Source organism: Mus musculus, chromosome 1 (genome assembly GCF_000001635.26).
Source record: "Mus musculus strain C57BL/6J chromosome 1, GRCm38.p6 C57BL/6J".
Classification (NCBI taxonomy): domain Eukaryota; kingdom Metazoa; phylum Chordata; class Mammalia; order Rodentia; family Muridae; genus Mus; species Mus musculus.
The window spans coordinates 158,360,582-158,373,894 of NC_000067.6; the positions used below are offsets into that span (position 1 = coordinate 158,360,582).

A 13,313-nucleotide genomic window follows, 5' to 3' on the forward strand; every position below is an offset into this window, starting at 1 on the left:
AAACATTTGTTTGCTGTTAAGGGAGCAGTGAAGATGGATGGGAAGGTCATTAGTTAATGTATCCTTTTGTCAGTAGTTTGCAAGGAAAACATGATAATATACATATGCATTAATTTTCAGATATGTCATTTTGAAACAAAACTTACATCAGTTCACCAGTTGTTGTTGTTGTTTTTTTCTTTTTATCCATTTTTCCCCTTTTTCTTTCATTCCTTAAATGTGACCTTAAACATGGCTGGCTCAACTAGATTGAGCTATTCAATTAGATTAATCTTGTGAAATGTATGGCACATAGCTTTATCTCTTAAAGGACACACATCTGCGTTTGTCAATAGGTCACGTCAGGTAGGTCAGAACAGCAACTGTTTCAAAGCTGGGGTCCTATTTGAGAAGGTGGTGATTTCCATGTCTGCATAGGGACTGAACCCATCTTCCTGCTGGTATTTAAACACTGAACAGCCATGTTGGAAGAGGATACTTTAGAATTAAGTCATTGCTTATCATGTTGAAGTTCAGCCAAATATCAGATCCCAGCATTCCCCAAATGTTGCTTTTCTTATATGGTCTATGGCATCCAGCACATAAGGACAACAGCAGCAGCACTAGCTGAAGCAGAACTTCTATAAACTTTGGGTGGTGGTAGTGTTGTTCCTAAGAATACTTAGTAAGTAAAGGGGCTAAGTATGCTGTTTCTTTCTTGACAGAGTTTGAATTGACCTTCAACACAACCAGCAATGTTCTTTTATTACTTCCCCATGGACTTTGGCTAATGAGAAACTTGAGTTTTCACATATACTTTCTACTCTGTTCTGTTTACTGAATTTTCTAGAATTAAATGCTTATGGTTTCTTTGAGCTAAGTCTGCTTTCCCTGTCAATCATAGCACTCCCATCATCTTTTTATTGCTTATTGTACATAGCATTTGTGACAGAGATAAAATGAGGCATAAGTTGTAAGTGAAAGTTCTACATTGCTTAACAGTATGAGTTACATCGACTTCCTTCTTTTGTTGTTCATCATTTTTTCATTGCTGTATTTATATCAATATTGCAAATATTATCTTTAATCATTCTGCAGAATCCATATTGGTTCAAAATATATACGTGTGCATTTATCTCAACACCTTAATCCAACAGACAAATCCAATCCAACTAAGAAGTTGATTTTTTTAAAGAGAATGAAGAGGAGGAGGGGGAGGAGAAGAAGAAGGAGGAATAGGAGGGGGGGAAGGACTTGGAGGAGGAGGAGGAGGAGGAGGAAGGGGAAGAAGAAGAAGAAGAAGAAGAAGAAGAAGAAGAAGAAGAAGAAGAAGAAGAAGAAGAAGAAGAAGAAGAAGAAGAAGAAGAAAAACAACAACAACAAGAACGAGAAGAAAAAGAACAAGAACAAGAAGAACAAGAAGAATAAGCCACACCCACAAACCCCCAAAACACTGGGCACTCTTTTTAAAATGTAAAATAACACCCCCAACCCCCTACACCTGCTTTTGAAGATGAGCCCTTTAAGGTGTGTGCCAGTGCATGCCTTTTCCCAAGCCATTTGGATGCTGCTGCGACAGGAGAGATTTTTGCATTACAAAGACGCAATTTTAAAAATGCAGAGCAGGTAGTTAATAACCAAGAGCCCTGGGGATGGAGAGGAGGAGAGAGGCAGGAGCATCATCAACCAGCTGGGGGCTGACCTGATTCCCTAGAATCCCCAGCTCTCTTCCTCTTTCCTCCCAACATCCTTCCTTTCCTTTTTCTCTCCCCCCCAACCCCCCTTTCCTTTCCCCAGATAAGCAGCTCCGGGAAACAAAGAGCTGGGCTCTCCAGACCTCAGCGCTGGAACCTAAGGCTCTCTGAGTAGCATCTCATTTCGGGGACCAGGGCTCTCGAGCTCCGTGTCCCCTCCCCAACTCCCCCCCCCCCCCCCCGCCTCCCTTGCTTGCTCGCTGCTCCCTCCCTGCTGGCTGCCTCCCCCACCATCGCAGCGCTGGGAGGAAGGCGGCCAGGGCTCAAGATGGCTTTAGCCGGGCTCTGCGCCCTGTTCGCCTGCTGCTGGGGGCCGGCTGCGGTGCTGGCCACAGCTGCCGGCGACGTGGATCCATCCAAGGAGCTGGAGTGCAAGCTCAAGAGCATCACTGTGTCGGCACTGCCCTTCCTGCGCGAGAACGACCTGAGCATCATGCACAGTCCCTCGGCCTCCGAACCCAAGCTTCTCTTCTCCGTGCGCAATGACTTCCCGGGAGAAATGGTCGTGGTGGACGACCTAGAGAACACGGAGCTACCCTATTTCGTGCTGGGTGAGTCCCGGGAAAGGTGGAAGAGGCCAGAGGAGGCGCTGGACAGGCGGTCCCCCACCCCCTTGGCCCGTTCCACACATCCACTTGCTGTTGCCACTTCCCCTCCCCCACACTACCTCCCTGGATCCGCCCCACTCGTGGACCTTTCTTCACACCCACTTGCAGGCCAGCACTTGGGCCTCAGTGCACCTGATGTCTCCCCAAATCCAGTCTGGAGACCTGAACCTTCCTTCTTAGTTGCCTTGCCCCAAAGGAACAGGTTGCTAGTGTCTCTGAAACCTTCCTCAGTCTTGAGCTGCGAGTTTTCACTCAGGAACACATCTGAACAGAGTCAGTTTCCATCTGAACTCTCATAGGCCTCTCTCCTTGCTTGCATGCCACATGCTTAGTAGTTCTTTGCTTCACATCCTTGGGCACCCAAACTCACCCACAGCCATCCCCAAGGCTTTAGGAACAGTTCTGTGGTCATCCTGCCAGCGTGGACATACTTCACTACTAGGACTGCTCCCCACTCCTTAGGGCTCAAATACCCTTCCTTCCAAACAAATTTCTTATGTGCCTGGAGTTTAGCTTAGGAAGTTGTACCTTCATGACTAAATCCAACAACCTCTTTGTTCGAGTGCCCTCACATCTCCATGACATTTTAAAGTGTCTCCAAAGGAAATGGTCCAAACTGGGTGACCTAATGATCACTATTGCTCCCCTCTGTCCTCCAAACTACCCTAGCTATAACTGCACACAGAATGGCTTCTCTTTCCTTTTGTTGACATCGCTCTTTCTCCTAATTTTCTTAGGCCTCAAAATTCCTTCAGGCCCTGCATCTTATATCCCTTTGACACCACTTTTCTTGCTTTCATTAGCAGCATCTTGCAAAGCATCACAGGTGCCACATTTCTCTACTTCTCCATCCTGCCTGCTCCAACTGTGCACTCCATTTCTTCGGAGTACAATTACGAAGTCTTACACTATGCTTCACATATTCCAATGTTGTCCAGGAGAAGGGTTAAAGGTAACCATAACTCAGAGAGAGAGAGAGAGAGAGAGAGAGAGAGAGAGAGAGAGAGAGAATACTATCACATTTACTTAATGTCCTACAAACTCAGAATCACTTTGTAGGAACATGACTCCCTACTGGCCATGTGTAGGTTGAAACTACAGGTGAAATTAGAGCGTTTCCCCCCCTGCTCTTCTTTTACAAAGATTCACCTTTATACAGAGAGCAGAGAGAGTAGGTGACTAAACCCTCCTCTCTGAGCCACAATGGAGAAGTAATTTTAAAAATTGCCTGGTTCTATGAAAAGTTCATTTACAGTTTCTGGAGTGTAACTCAGTTAAACCCTGTGAAGCCAACCTACACACTTGAATGGATTATTTGATTTATTTATTTATTTTTGCAGGAAAAATACCAATAACATAATAAAGACAGGGGGCTGGCTAGCAATAGGAACAGTGGCTACGCTACTCATTGCAGCATACAATTTGTTGCGTGGATATAAAGTTCTGTTGAAGTCATGCTGGTGTGCAAATCTAATCTGTTCTCCATGCTTCGGAAGAATGAATGTGGAGAATTATATGTTTCTAAGGAGGCTGTTTGGGGTTCTGCAGGCAGTATTTACTGTGCATAAAGGTGGACATATGTGGTTGAAAAGGGGAGGCTGGGCTAACAACCACTCAGAACTCCACTTCTCTTTTTGAAAATTTCCAAAATCAGGCCTGTATACTGTGATAGATGTATATGAGCTAGATGTCCAAAGCTTAGATGTTCAATAATTGGTTTTCTGTGCCTTTGTACAAAGCTGCCCACTGCAGCACCCTGTTAGGGTTGCTATGGTAACCTGCTGCACTAAGGCATTTACACAGAGGCACAGGCACTTTCACTTCAGGACCAGAAAATGCATGGTTGTTCACCATCTTCCCAGGCATCAAACTATGCTCAGAACCAGCGATTTGCTGGTGTCTGTCTGTCTGTCTGTCTGTCCATTTTGGCCTGGAATTCCAAAGGAGCAGCATCTAAGTGAGCAGAAAGGGAGAGGAATCCAAGTTCATGGAGGACAGACTGAAGGATACTTGTTCTTAAAGTTAACTTTTGTGGTCCTGAGTGCTGCAACTCAAGATTCATAGTGAGGGAAGTAATACTTTGTGTGTAGATCTTGTCTCACATTTCTCTGGTAGCAGACTTGCTTCCCGTGAGTACTTATGGGAATTTATGAAGCTCATTCCTCTTAGCTCTCTTTAGTACCATCAGGACACAGAAGTTTACTGCAACATCCCTGGCCCCAGGTACCCTCTACTTACCAGGAACACAAAGATAGCTATAAGAGCTGTAATTATACCTAGTTGTATGTTTGGATGTTGACAAGGGTAAGAATCCCAAGGAACTAGATGCTCCTGTGAGAAAATCAGGCTCCATGGAGTATGTGCTTAGAAGTGCCTTGACCAAAATCAGGTCCTGTCACTCCTGGAAAAAAATGAGAATAAATGACCAAACAAGTGTTGGCTTTCTTTTGCTTTGAGGATCAAGTCCTATCATTTCAATGAGTCAAACACGCTTTTCCCATTTCAAGCAAGGGTCTTTAATAAGTGATCTTGCTGTCAACCTTTCAAGCCTTGCGTACTTCCAAGTCATCTGCAGTTTTGGGGATCTTTTAAAGACTCTGCACATACCTCCTTCTCCCTAGAGGGCTCTCTGTCTTTCACTGCCCACAGGTGTCCTGCTGTATGAACATGGCACCCATATAACTACTAAGAAGCCTTCCCTAACCCCTCCACAGACCACTGTCATCTGGAACACTTTTGTATTTATTTTACAAAGACACACACACACCTATATATACATACATATATATGTATATACGTATATGTATATATATATATATATATATATATATATATATATCACATATATACTAACATAACATGTATAGTCGTTTTTACAAAGACTACTATATATACATATGTATATATGTATTATACATATATATGAATAAAGTAAAAGGTAGATTTGACTTGGCTTTGTCTAGAAGTGAAGGTATTTGAGATCATGTGGAAAGGTTAGTTAACAGGATAGACGTGACTATGAATACTTGGATAAAGGAATGACCTGGCTATGTATAGAGATTACCCTGACTAGAGTGGAGCCTAGCTATGGGAATAGTGAGGACTGCATGTAGATCTGGAGAGTAGGGAATGGTTCCCCACAGGTCAGGTACGGAGGGCTGACCTGATCTAGAAAGCAGTAACATGGGGCTCCAGAGACTATCTCAACCACCAGCCCTGTCAATGTTACTTGTAAGATGTGATAGTGTGGAAGGAGTCCTTGTCTCCTGTTCTTTGAGGAGCAAGTTGCTGTACAAGGGTAAGGTGGCACTGTAAATCACATCTTCTTTGGCTATACATAGTTTTGAATTGTGATGTTTATATTCAGGTCCTGCCATCTCTAGCCTGCCTGCCTTTCCACAAATATGAATTTTATTGTGGCAGACTGTCTTCTTTCTGGTACTTATCAGATAACTCCAAGTCAGATAATCTAAACCTCTGCTTTCAGATGTGTTGTGAAGGGTCTTAAAAATGTTGCAAAGCAACTGTAATTTCTAACTAAAAATATTTGAGTACATAAGCCATATTATAAGCCATAATCTCTTGGGAGATTTCAAATGTTTATCAGACTAATATCTCAACTAAAAATTGTGCCTTGGCTTTCATAGAAGTAGGCATTCCTGCTTTGAAAGCACAGATCTTGGAATACAGTCAATGTGAAGAGGGGCATCCAGATTGTCACTGTTGTGAATAAGATGTGCTTAGTATTCCCAGTGCTAGCTGAAGAGGGTGTTCTTCTGCTTCAAACCAACTCTTGATCCTTTGCATGTACAGACCTTAAAAAGAGACTGCTTGCCCTTGAGCCTTGGCATCTTGCATTAGCTATTGTGGATTTTAGGGAAGAAAGTATACCTAAGGCTAAATCAGCCTTTAGTGGTATACCAAGGACCCACATACAAGACCCTGTTAAAGGTGTCTAAAGAATGGGGTATTAAGACAGATGTGGTGTCAGACTCCAGTTTACCATCCATTCCAGCAGTAGAGAAGAGTTAGGACCATTGGGGAAAACAACGTGTTCAAGGTCCCTTTGTTAATCATTATTAACTCATTGGTTGACCTGTCTGTCATTTAAACTTAGGTGAGTTAATATGACATTTAGACTTTTCTCTATGTCTTTTGCTGTATGGTTTAATTGTTTTTTTTCAAAAATTATCCTTTTACATAAATAGGTGATTCCCCTCGAATGATGAGGATAAAGAAAACACATTCATTTGCCTTATACGGAGGAACCTTTTGTGTGCAAATGGTTCTAGAACAGCTTTGTCCATTGAATCTTTCCTCACACAAGCCTCAGTGCAGAGGGTGAATTCCATCAAGAGACACCTAAAAAGTCGGATTTGGTTATGAGGAATTGGGAGGTTCTTATGTCTAGTCCTGTTCCTTTACTGCTTGGAGGAATTCTTTGGCATCCACAGGCAAGATGAACTAGCCAGCTGATGATGACAATATGTCAATATTTTGAGAAGTGCCCCCTCAAAATGCAAATAGAATATGAAGAGTGTGGAACCAAGAGCCCAGACCAAAACACCACCATGTTTAACTCCCGTCTGAAGCCACTGGGCTTTTGTTATATGATCTTGTGCTGCTTAGAATGTACCGTCAGAGCCCAGTGAGCTACCATGTAGTGAACAACTGGTTTCAGATTTAGCACTGGGCAGGGTTTTCTCCTTACAGGTGGGCTTTGGACTAACAGTAAACGATTGAAGTCCTTCACTCTCCCTAGCTTCTTTTCATAAGTCTTTCCATCTTCCATTGAAAGAGGAACTTGAGAATGTATTTCCTTCATTCCTCTTGCTTCTCCACACAGTGACCTGTTTAGATTACCAGTGAAGAAGTTTATTTGGAATTGCGGCCTCATCTGAGACACGGTGGAATGAATGAGAGCAATCTTAAGCTGGAGTTTTCAGCACTTGAGCAACACATACAAGCAGATCGCACTAATTTATAGTATTGAGAGGGTTATTATTTACTGTTTCTCCACAGAAATGTAGATTTTTTTACATCAAAAGAGTTTTGAATGCAGGAATGATGAATTTTTATGATGCTTCAAGTGTTCTTCAAGATCTGCTGATACAGCTTAAATCCAAGACATTGGAGCTTATGAAAGAAAAATAAATACAAGCTTAATTTCTTTATTCTTCTTTGGATAGAAGATTAAGGTCTTGTTTTATAGAGCAAAGACATACATGCATATGTATTTATGCATATGTATATGTATGTGCACACACATATATTCCCTCCCTTGCTTCTTTCCTTTATCGACTTTTTTCTTTTATTCCTCCTTTTGAATATGATTAAAATGAAATGGCTAGAAGTTTATCAGATAACTGTCAGTTTTTGAGGATATAACTTGGTACGTTTTTCAGCAGAGATATACCAAATCTTATTTTTTTAAAAAGATTTATTTATTTTTTTTACATGAGTACACTGTAGCTGTCTTCAGACACACCAGGAGAGGGCATCGGATCTCATTACAGATGGTTGTGAGCCACCATGTGGTTGCTGGGGATTGAACTCAGGACCTCTGGAAGAGCAGTCAATGCTCTTAACCTCTGAGACATTTCTCCAGCCCAAGATACACCAAATCTGAATTCTTTCACTTTTATACCATGTTCAGATAGCTGCCCACAGATTACAGCAAGTTAACCATCCAAAATGTCAGCCTATGACAGTTTCTAATGCATTACAGTGACATCTATCACCATATTACTTTTATTACAAATAGGATGTAGTTTAAAATTTTTATTAGAAGATCAAAACATCTTCATGAGGATTCTTTTTCACAGAACACACTTCATTAAAATTAGATTATTGCTCATGGAAATCTGAATTGATACCACAACTTTTGTAAAAGTGGGGTTGAAAATGGGACTACCCAAAGACCAAGCATTTTCACTTCCAGCTACATATTGCACAACACAGAACGTCTTTCGCGTATACCAGGAATATTTGCAGCAATGATGTTGGTGATAGAAAAACCTACTAGCCCCATTAGTTGAAGACAGGAAGTAAATATGTTGATGTGCTCATGATGCGTCATCATGTATGATGGAGTCATCTTGTGTGAGGACAGGTACAGAGTGGTCAAAGAATTATGCAGAACAAAGACAAAATGAGTAGAATCATCACTAATAAAAGGTCTTAGTGAGAAAGGGAAGAATAAAGGGAATTTTGAAGATGATGACAAAGAGTTTTTTGTTTGTTTTGAAAACATGCTTCATTATTTAGAACATATATGTGACCACCCAAGCTCTCCTCCTGTTATCCTTTTACATTAGTCTGAGGTTCTTGTCATAGATGAAGAGCCAGCTTTTGGCTTCCTCTGCTCAGGGTCCTCCAAGCACGATACTGCATTCCATTTACTTGTCCCCTTTCCTTAGGTTTCACTTGCCAATGACAGGTCCTCAGAGTTGTTCTTAACGACCTTGACGGTTTGAAGAACATTGCCCAGTCATTTGTAGAATGTTCTTCCATTGAGAGTCTTCTGATCTCTTCCCAGTAATTAGAAGAGATGCGGGGTTTGAGGAAGAAGGCATTCTCTGTCATTTTTATTATATGATATCAGCATGGTGATATAGGTGCTGGCGATCTAGACTACCTAGTGAGGCTGTTGTGTGAGATCTCCTCTGTAGAGGCTCTGTAAAGGCTCCCCATTCTGTACTCAACTCCAGCACAATACAGACCACACTAAACTACTTATTTTTATAGGCTTAGTGTCTGCATTAATTTTTTAGAATCATCCTATATGAGAGAATTATATTTTCTGTTCATTCATTCATTCATTCATAACAAATGGACTCATAATACTTATTTTATACACTAGGAAGTATTTATTTTATGTTTGGGGTTTTAATTCAATACTATCTTATTGATTTTATTGCTTAAACTGCTTGTTCTAGTTTTGCCTAATGGGAACTCTTTCAGTGGGCTCTTGTGCATTTCACATGCCTCTATTAGTGTGGATTTGTGTTTTGAACACTTCTTACTTTTAGCCAACATACGTTCTTCTAGGTTTATCGCAGATATTCTCCCCATACACACCTGAAATAGTTCCATCTCTTAGGAACCCTGATTCCTTTTTTGGAAAATGGTATTAAAAACCAAGTTATAGGCACCAAGAATTATTTTATGCACTGACTAGGTATATTATTGTTTCTACCCTGTCATCTGGCACAACAAAGGAATAAACCATGCATAATGACTCATGCACACATGAATGCAGAGAACATTTCTATAGGTAACATCTGTAGGCATATCAAGTTACGCATCGGTTCATACTGACAGCTCTATCTCTATTCTACACTCTGTATTACTAATGGGTTCATGAATCAGTCTACAGATTCTTTCATGACTATCTCATTTCTACAATGAGAAACCTGGTTCTGATCATCTGCCATCCAGTTATTTAAAATTTGAATTCCAGGATGCAGTTTGTAGCAGGTATTAGACCTGCTTACCAACAATGACTAGCAGTGAGTCTACAGTTTTCAGTACACATGTTTTGTTTTAGTTTAAACACTACTCATTTCCAAACTTGCTTGGGTCGGCACGTACCCCTCACTGCCTTTAGTGAGACTATTCAGATATCTATAGTAGAGTTGACATTTTTGTCATAGTCTGGAGACTGTCTTAGGGTCCTTGAACCTCCCAAGTGATTTCTTTTATTTTAATTTTGTGACATTAGAGTTGGCTCTTGGCACTCTATAGTTATGTAAGTTGATAAATGCTCATATGTTGGTGCCTCTCATTTTTTCTTGTGTAATAATATATCCATGGTTATGGTATTATAAAGCAATTGGACTATCCTACAAAATACCCTGGTCTTCCTTCTTCTCATCTTTATTTCCTTAACCCCAGACTCTGGGCAGAACTGAAATGTGTCTCTTCAGTTGAATCGAGGTATATTTTTCTTCAGTGTCTTTCTTTGTCTCATAATTTTTCTTCACATGTTCAGGAGCTTATCTCGACTCCTAGAAGTGTTGATATGTTTGACACACACATTTGTTATCTTGGCAGGATTCTTGCCCTGATCCTGTGTGCTTACAACAGAACCAACAGGGAATTGGGTAATAGGATCATCTCCCAGTTTTTTGGGGGACATTGATGGGTTTTGTTTGTTTGTTTGTTTGTTCATTCGATGTCTTTAATGCTACCTATCTCCTTGATGTTTGCAACAGCATCCTTCTTATACACTTGTAGTTGAACGAGTTCATATTCCCTAGAAGTCCTACTGAACATACATTGAGCCCCCCTTCTCTCTCTCTCTCTCTCTCTCTCTCTCTCTCTCTCTCTCTCTGTGTGTGTGTATTAGAAAAAAATTGTCTTGAATTTGTCAAAGAAGCTGTTCTGGCTGGAGGATGCATATAAATTGTGTGTACTTGCTTTTCTTTGTGTTTGTTTGTTTATATTTGTTATGATCGCAATGTAGAGATTCATGCCAAAAATATTCCCCAACTCTCAGCTTAGTTCTATCTCAAGTCTATATAAGCCCCTCTCCTTCCAGGCTTTATTAATTTATCTGGGCATCTATTTTACTTTTTTTTTTGTTCCTAATTCCTATTTACTTTTCCTTGTAAAAATGTTTAGTGTGTGCATGTGTATCGAAGTGCAGGTGCTCCATGCAACATTGTACTTGTGGGGGTCACAGGACAACCTATGAGAGTTTTTTTATTTCTTACTGCTTTGTGGATTGGGGGTGGGTGAATTCAACAATTCAGTGTTGTATGCAAACACCTATACCTGCCAAGTCACTTTGCTGTCCCACAACTAGGCTTTCCATTTTTATTTATTTATGTATTTATTTATAGAGTGAGATTCATTTAGTGTGGGATGGTCATGAACTTCTGATCCTCCTGTCTCTACCTCCTAAGCTGGGACTACAGGTGTGCTTGACCACTCTTTCTTATTTACTCAGCACTACATTTATTAAGACTTAATCATGTTATGATGCATGATTATAGACCCATTTATCTAACAACGTTACAGTTTTATATCTGCATAATCCAATAAGGTAGTTTCAAATAGCATATGCTTCTTCAGCACTTTAAGTGTAGCTAGTGCAATGACAGAATGACTAAATTTTAATTCTTAACTTTGAATTAGTTAACTCTCAAGTAAGCTCAGATGTATATGGCGCTCAGATATATATATAGCCTACCATATCTAGCAGTGCACATAAGGAACACTGGCACCATAGTTTGAAGGAATCCAACTGCTGTAGACACCCCCCCCCCCGTGAATATTGACCACATTTTTACCAGCTCCTTGGATAGCTAACACACAGGTTGCTTCTTACTGCCTACCACTGGATACAACGTTGTGCTTATTATCATGGAGCATTCCCTTAGGTACTTTGGGGGAAATTCATATATCATATGCCAGGAGGAGAGTTTCTGATCATAAAGATAATAAATACATAACAAGATTGTCAGGTTGCACTTGAATGGGTACACCAGTCTGGGTTCTCATCAGCAATATATGAAGGTTTCTATATCCTACACTTTGTAGTTGTCAGTACACAGCTGTGTAGTATTTGTCAGTCCACTAGACTAACATCCTAGTCAGCTTTGTATGTTACAAGTACTCAGATACTTGGTAGGTTATCCTTTTGTCTATAATGTCAATTATAAGCATTTTACATGAAGTTTTGGTTTCTTTCCTTGATTATATTTATTTTGTTTGTTTCTGTGGTGATTTCGTATAGCCTAGGCTGGCCTTTACTTCCCAAGTTCTGGATTGAAAACTGGGCATCACCATGGCGGGCCTTGTTTGTTGATTTCGTTGCTATGTTTGGGAAACATTTGAAATTTACTTTTATTTTTTATTTTATTTTATTTATTTATTTTTGTTTTTTGAGACAGGGTTTCTCTGTGTAGCCTTGCCTGTCCTGGAACTAACTGTAGACCAGGCTGGCCTCTAACTCAGAAATCCGCCCGTCTCTGCCTCCCAAGTGCTGGGATTAAAGGCATGTGCCACCACTGCCCAGCTGAAATTTATAAAAATAAAAGCATTAGTTATTTTATTTTATATTCTACTCTTTTTCAAAGTTTAGTTGAGAATATTTTCTACATGTTAAGATTATAAACTGATTCATAAATTTTATTTTAAATCCTAATGGTTACCCTCTATATTTAAATATTTAATAGATCTTGAACATATTTGGTATGTGGTATGACATATTCCCTTGTCCAGATATGTTATGTGAAGTAATACATTAGCTATTTGTATATTTGCTCAGATATCTCTACCATTCATTAAATGGCCACAGGTTTCCCTCTGATTTGAGATGTCACCTTTACTATACATGCATTTGATAATTTTTAGATCTGATTTTAAAATTAGGTTAAGTTGAACAAAAGCATATTAAAGAAGAATTGAATTTTTCCTTCACAAAGAATAGTTTATAATTAGATGTTTTTCAGTATTTATAGAACTAATGATAGGATTGTTGTCTGGGATGGTTTGTATATGCTTATCCCAGGGAGTGGCATTACTAGGAGGTATGGCTTTGTTGGGGTAGATGTATCCTTGTTGGAGTAGGTGTGTCACTGAGGGCATGGGTTTTAAGACCCTCACCCTAGCTGCCTGGAAGCCAGTTTTCTCCTGCTTGTCTTTTGAACAAGATGTTAAAAGCTCAACAACTCCAGCACCATACCTGCTTGGATGCTGCCATGCTCCCACCTGGATGATAATGGACAGAAACTCAGAACCTGTCAGCCAGTCCCAATTAAATGTTGTCCTTTATAAGACTTGCCTTGGTCATGGTGTCTCTTCATAGCAATAAAACCCTAACTAATACATTGTCCTCAGATTTATTTGAAAAATAAATTATGTACATCGATTTCCTAATTTTGAACTGCTTTTGCATTTGTGAAACAGTCTTCACCTGGTAATAATTAATTGTTCTTTGAATATGAAATTGGATTTTGTTTAA

The 13,313-nt window shown here is 40.1% G+C and overlaps 1 protein-coding gene across 4 annotated transcripts in view; it reads left to right on the plus strand.

Moving 5' to 3' along the window:
- The first annotated feature begins 1,520 nt into the window (after positions 1–1,520).
- Positions 1,521–13,313, plus strand: part of Astn1 (astrotactin 1) — a 329,685-nt gene continuing 317,892 nt past the window's right edge. For 2 of the 4 annotated variants that reach the window (XM_011238739.3, XM_011238740.2), the window contains exon 1: positions 1,521–2,284. In XM_011238739.3, the coding sequence (XP_011237041.1) occupies positions 2,002–2,284 (283 nt within the window). In that variant the 5' untranslated portion in view covers positions 1,521–2,001. The remainder of the gene's footprint in view (positions 2,285–13,313) is intronic. The other 2 variants (NM_001205204.1, NM_007495.4) reach the window with 1 other exon arrangement.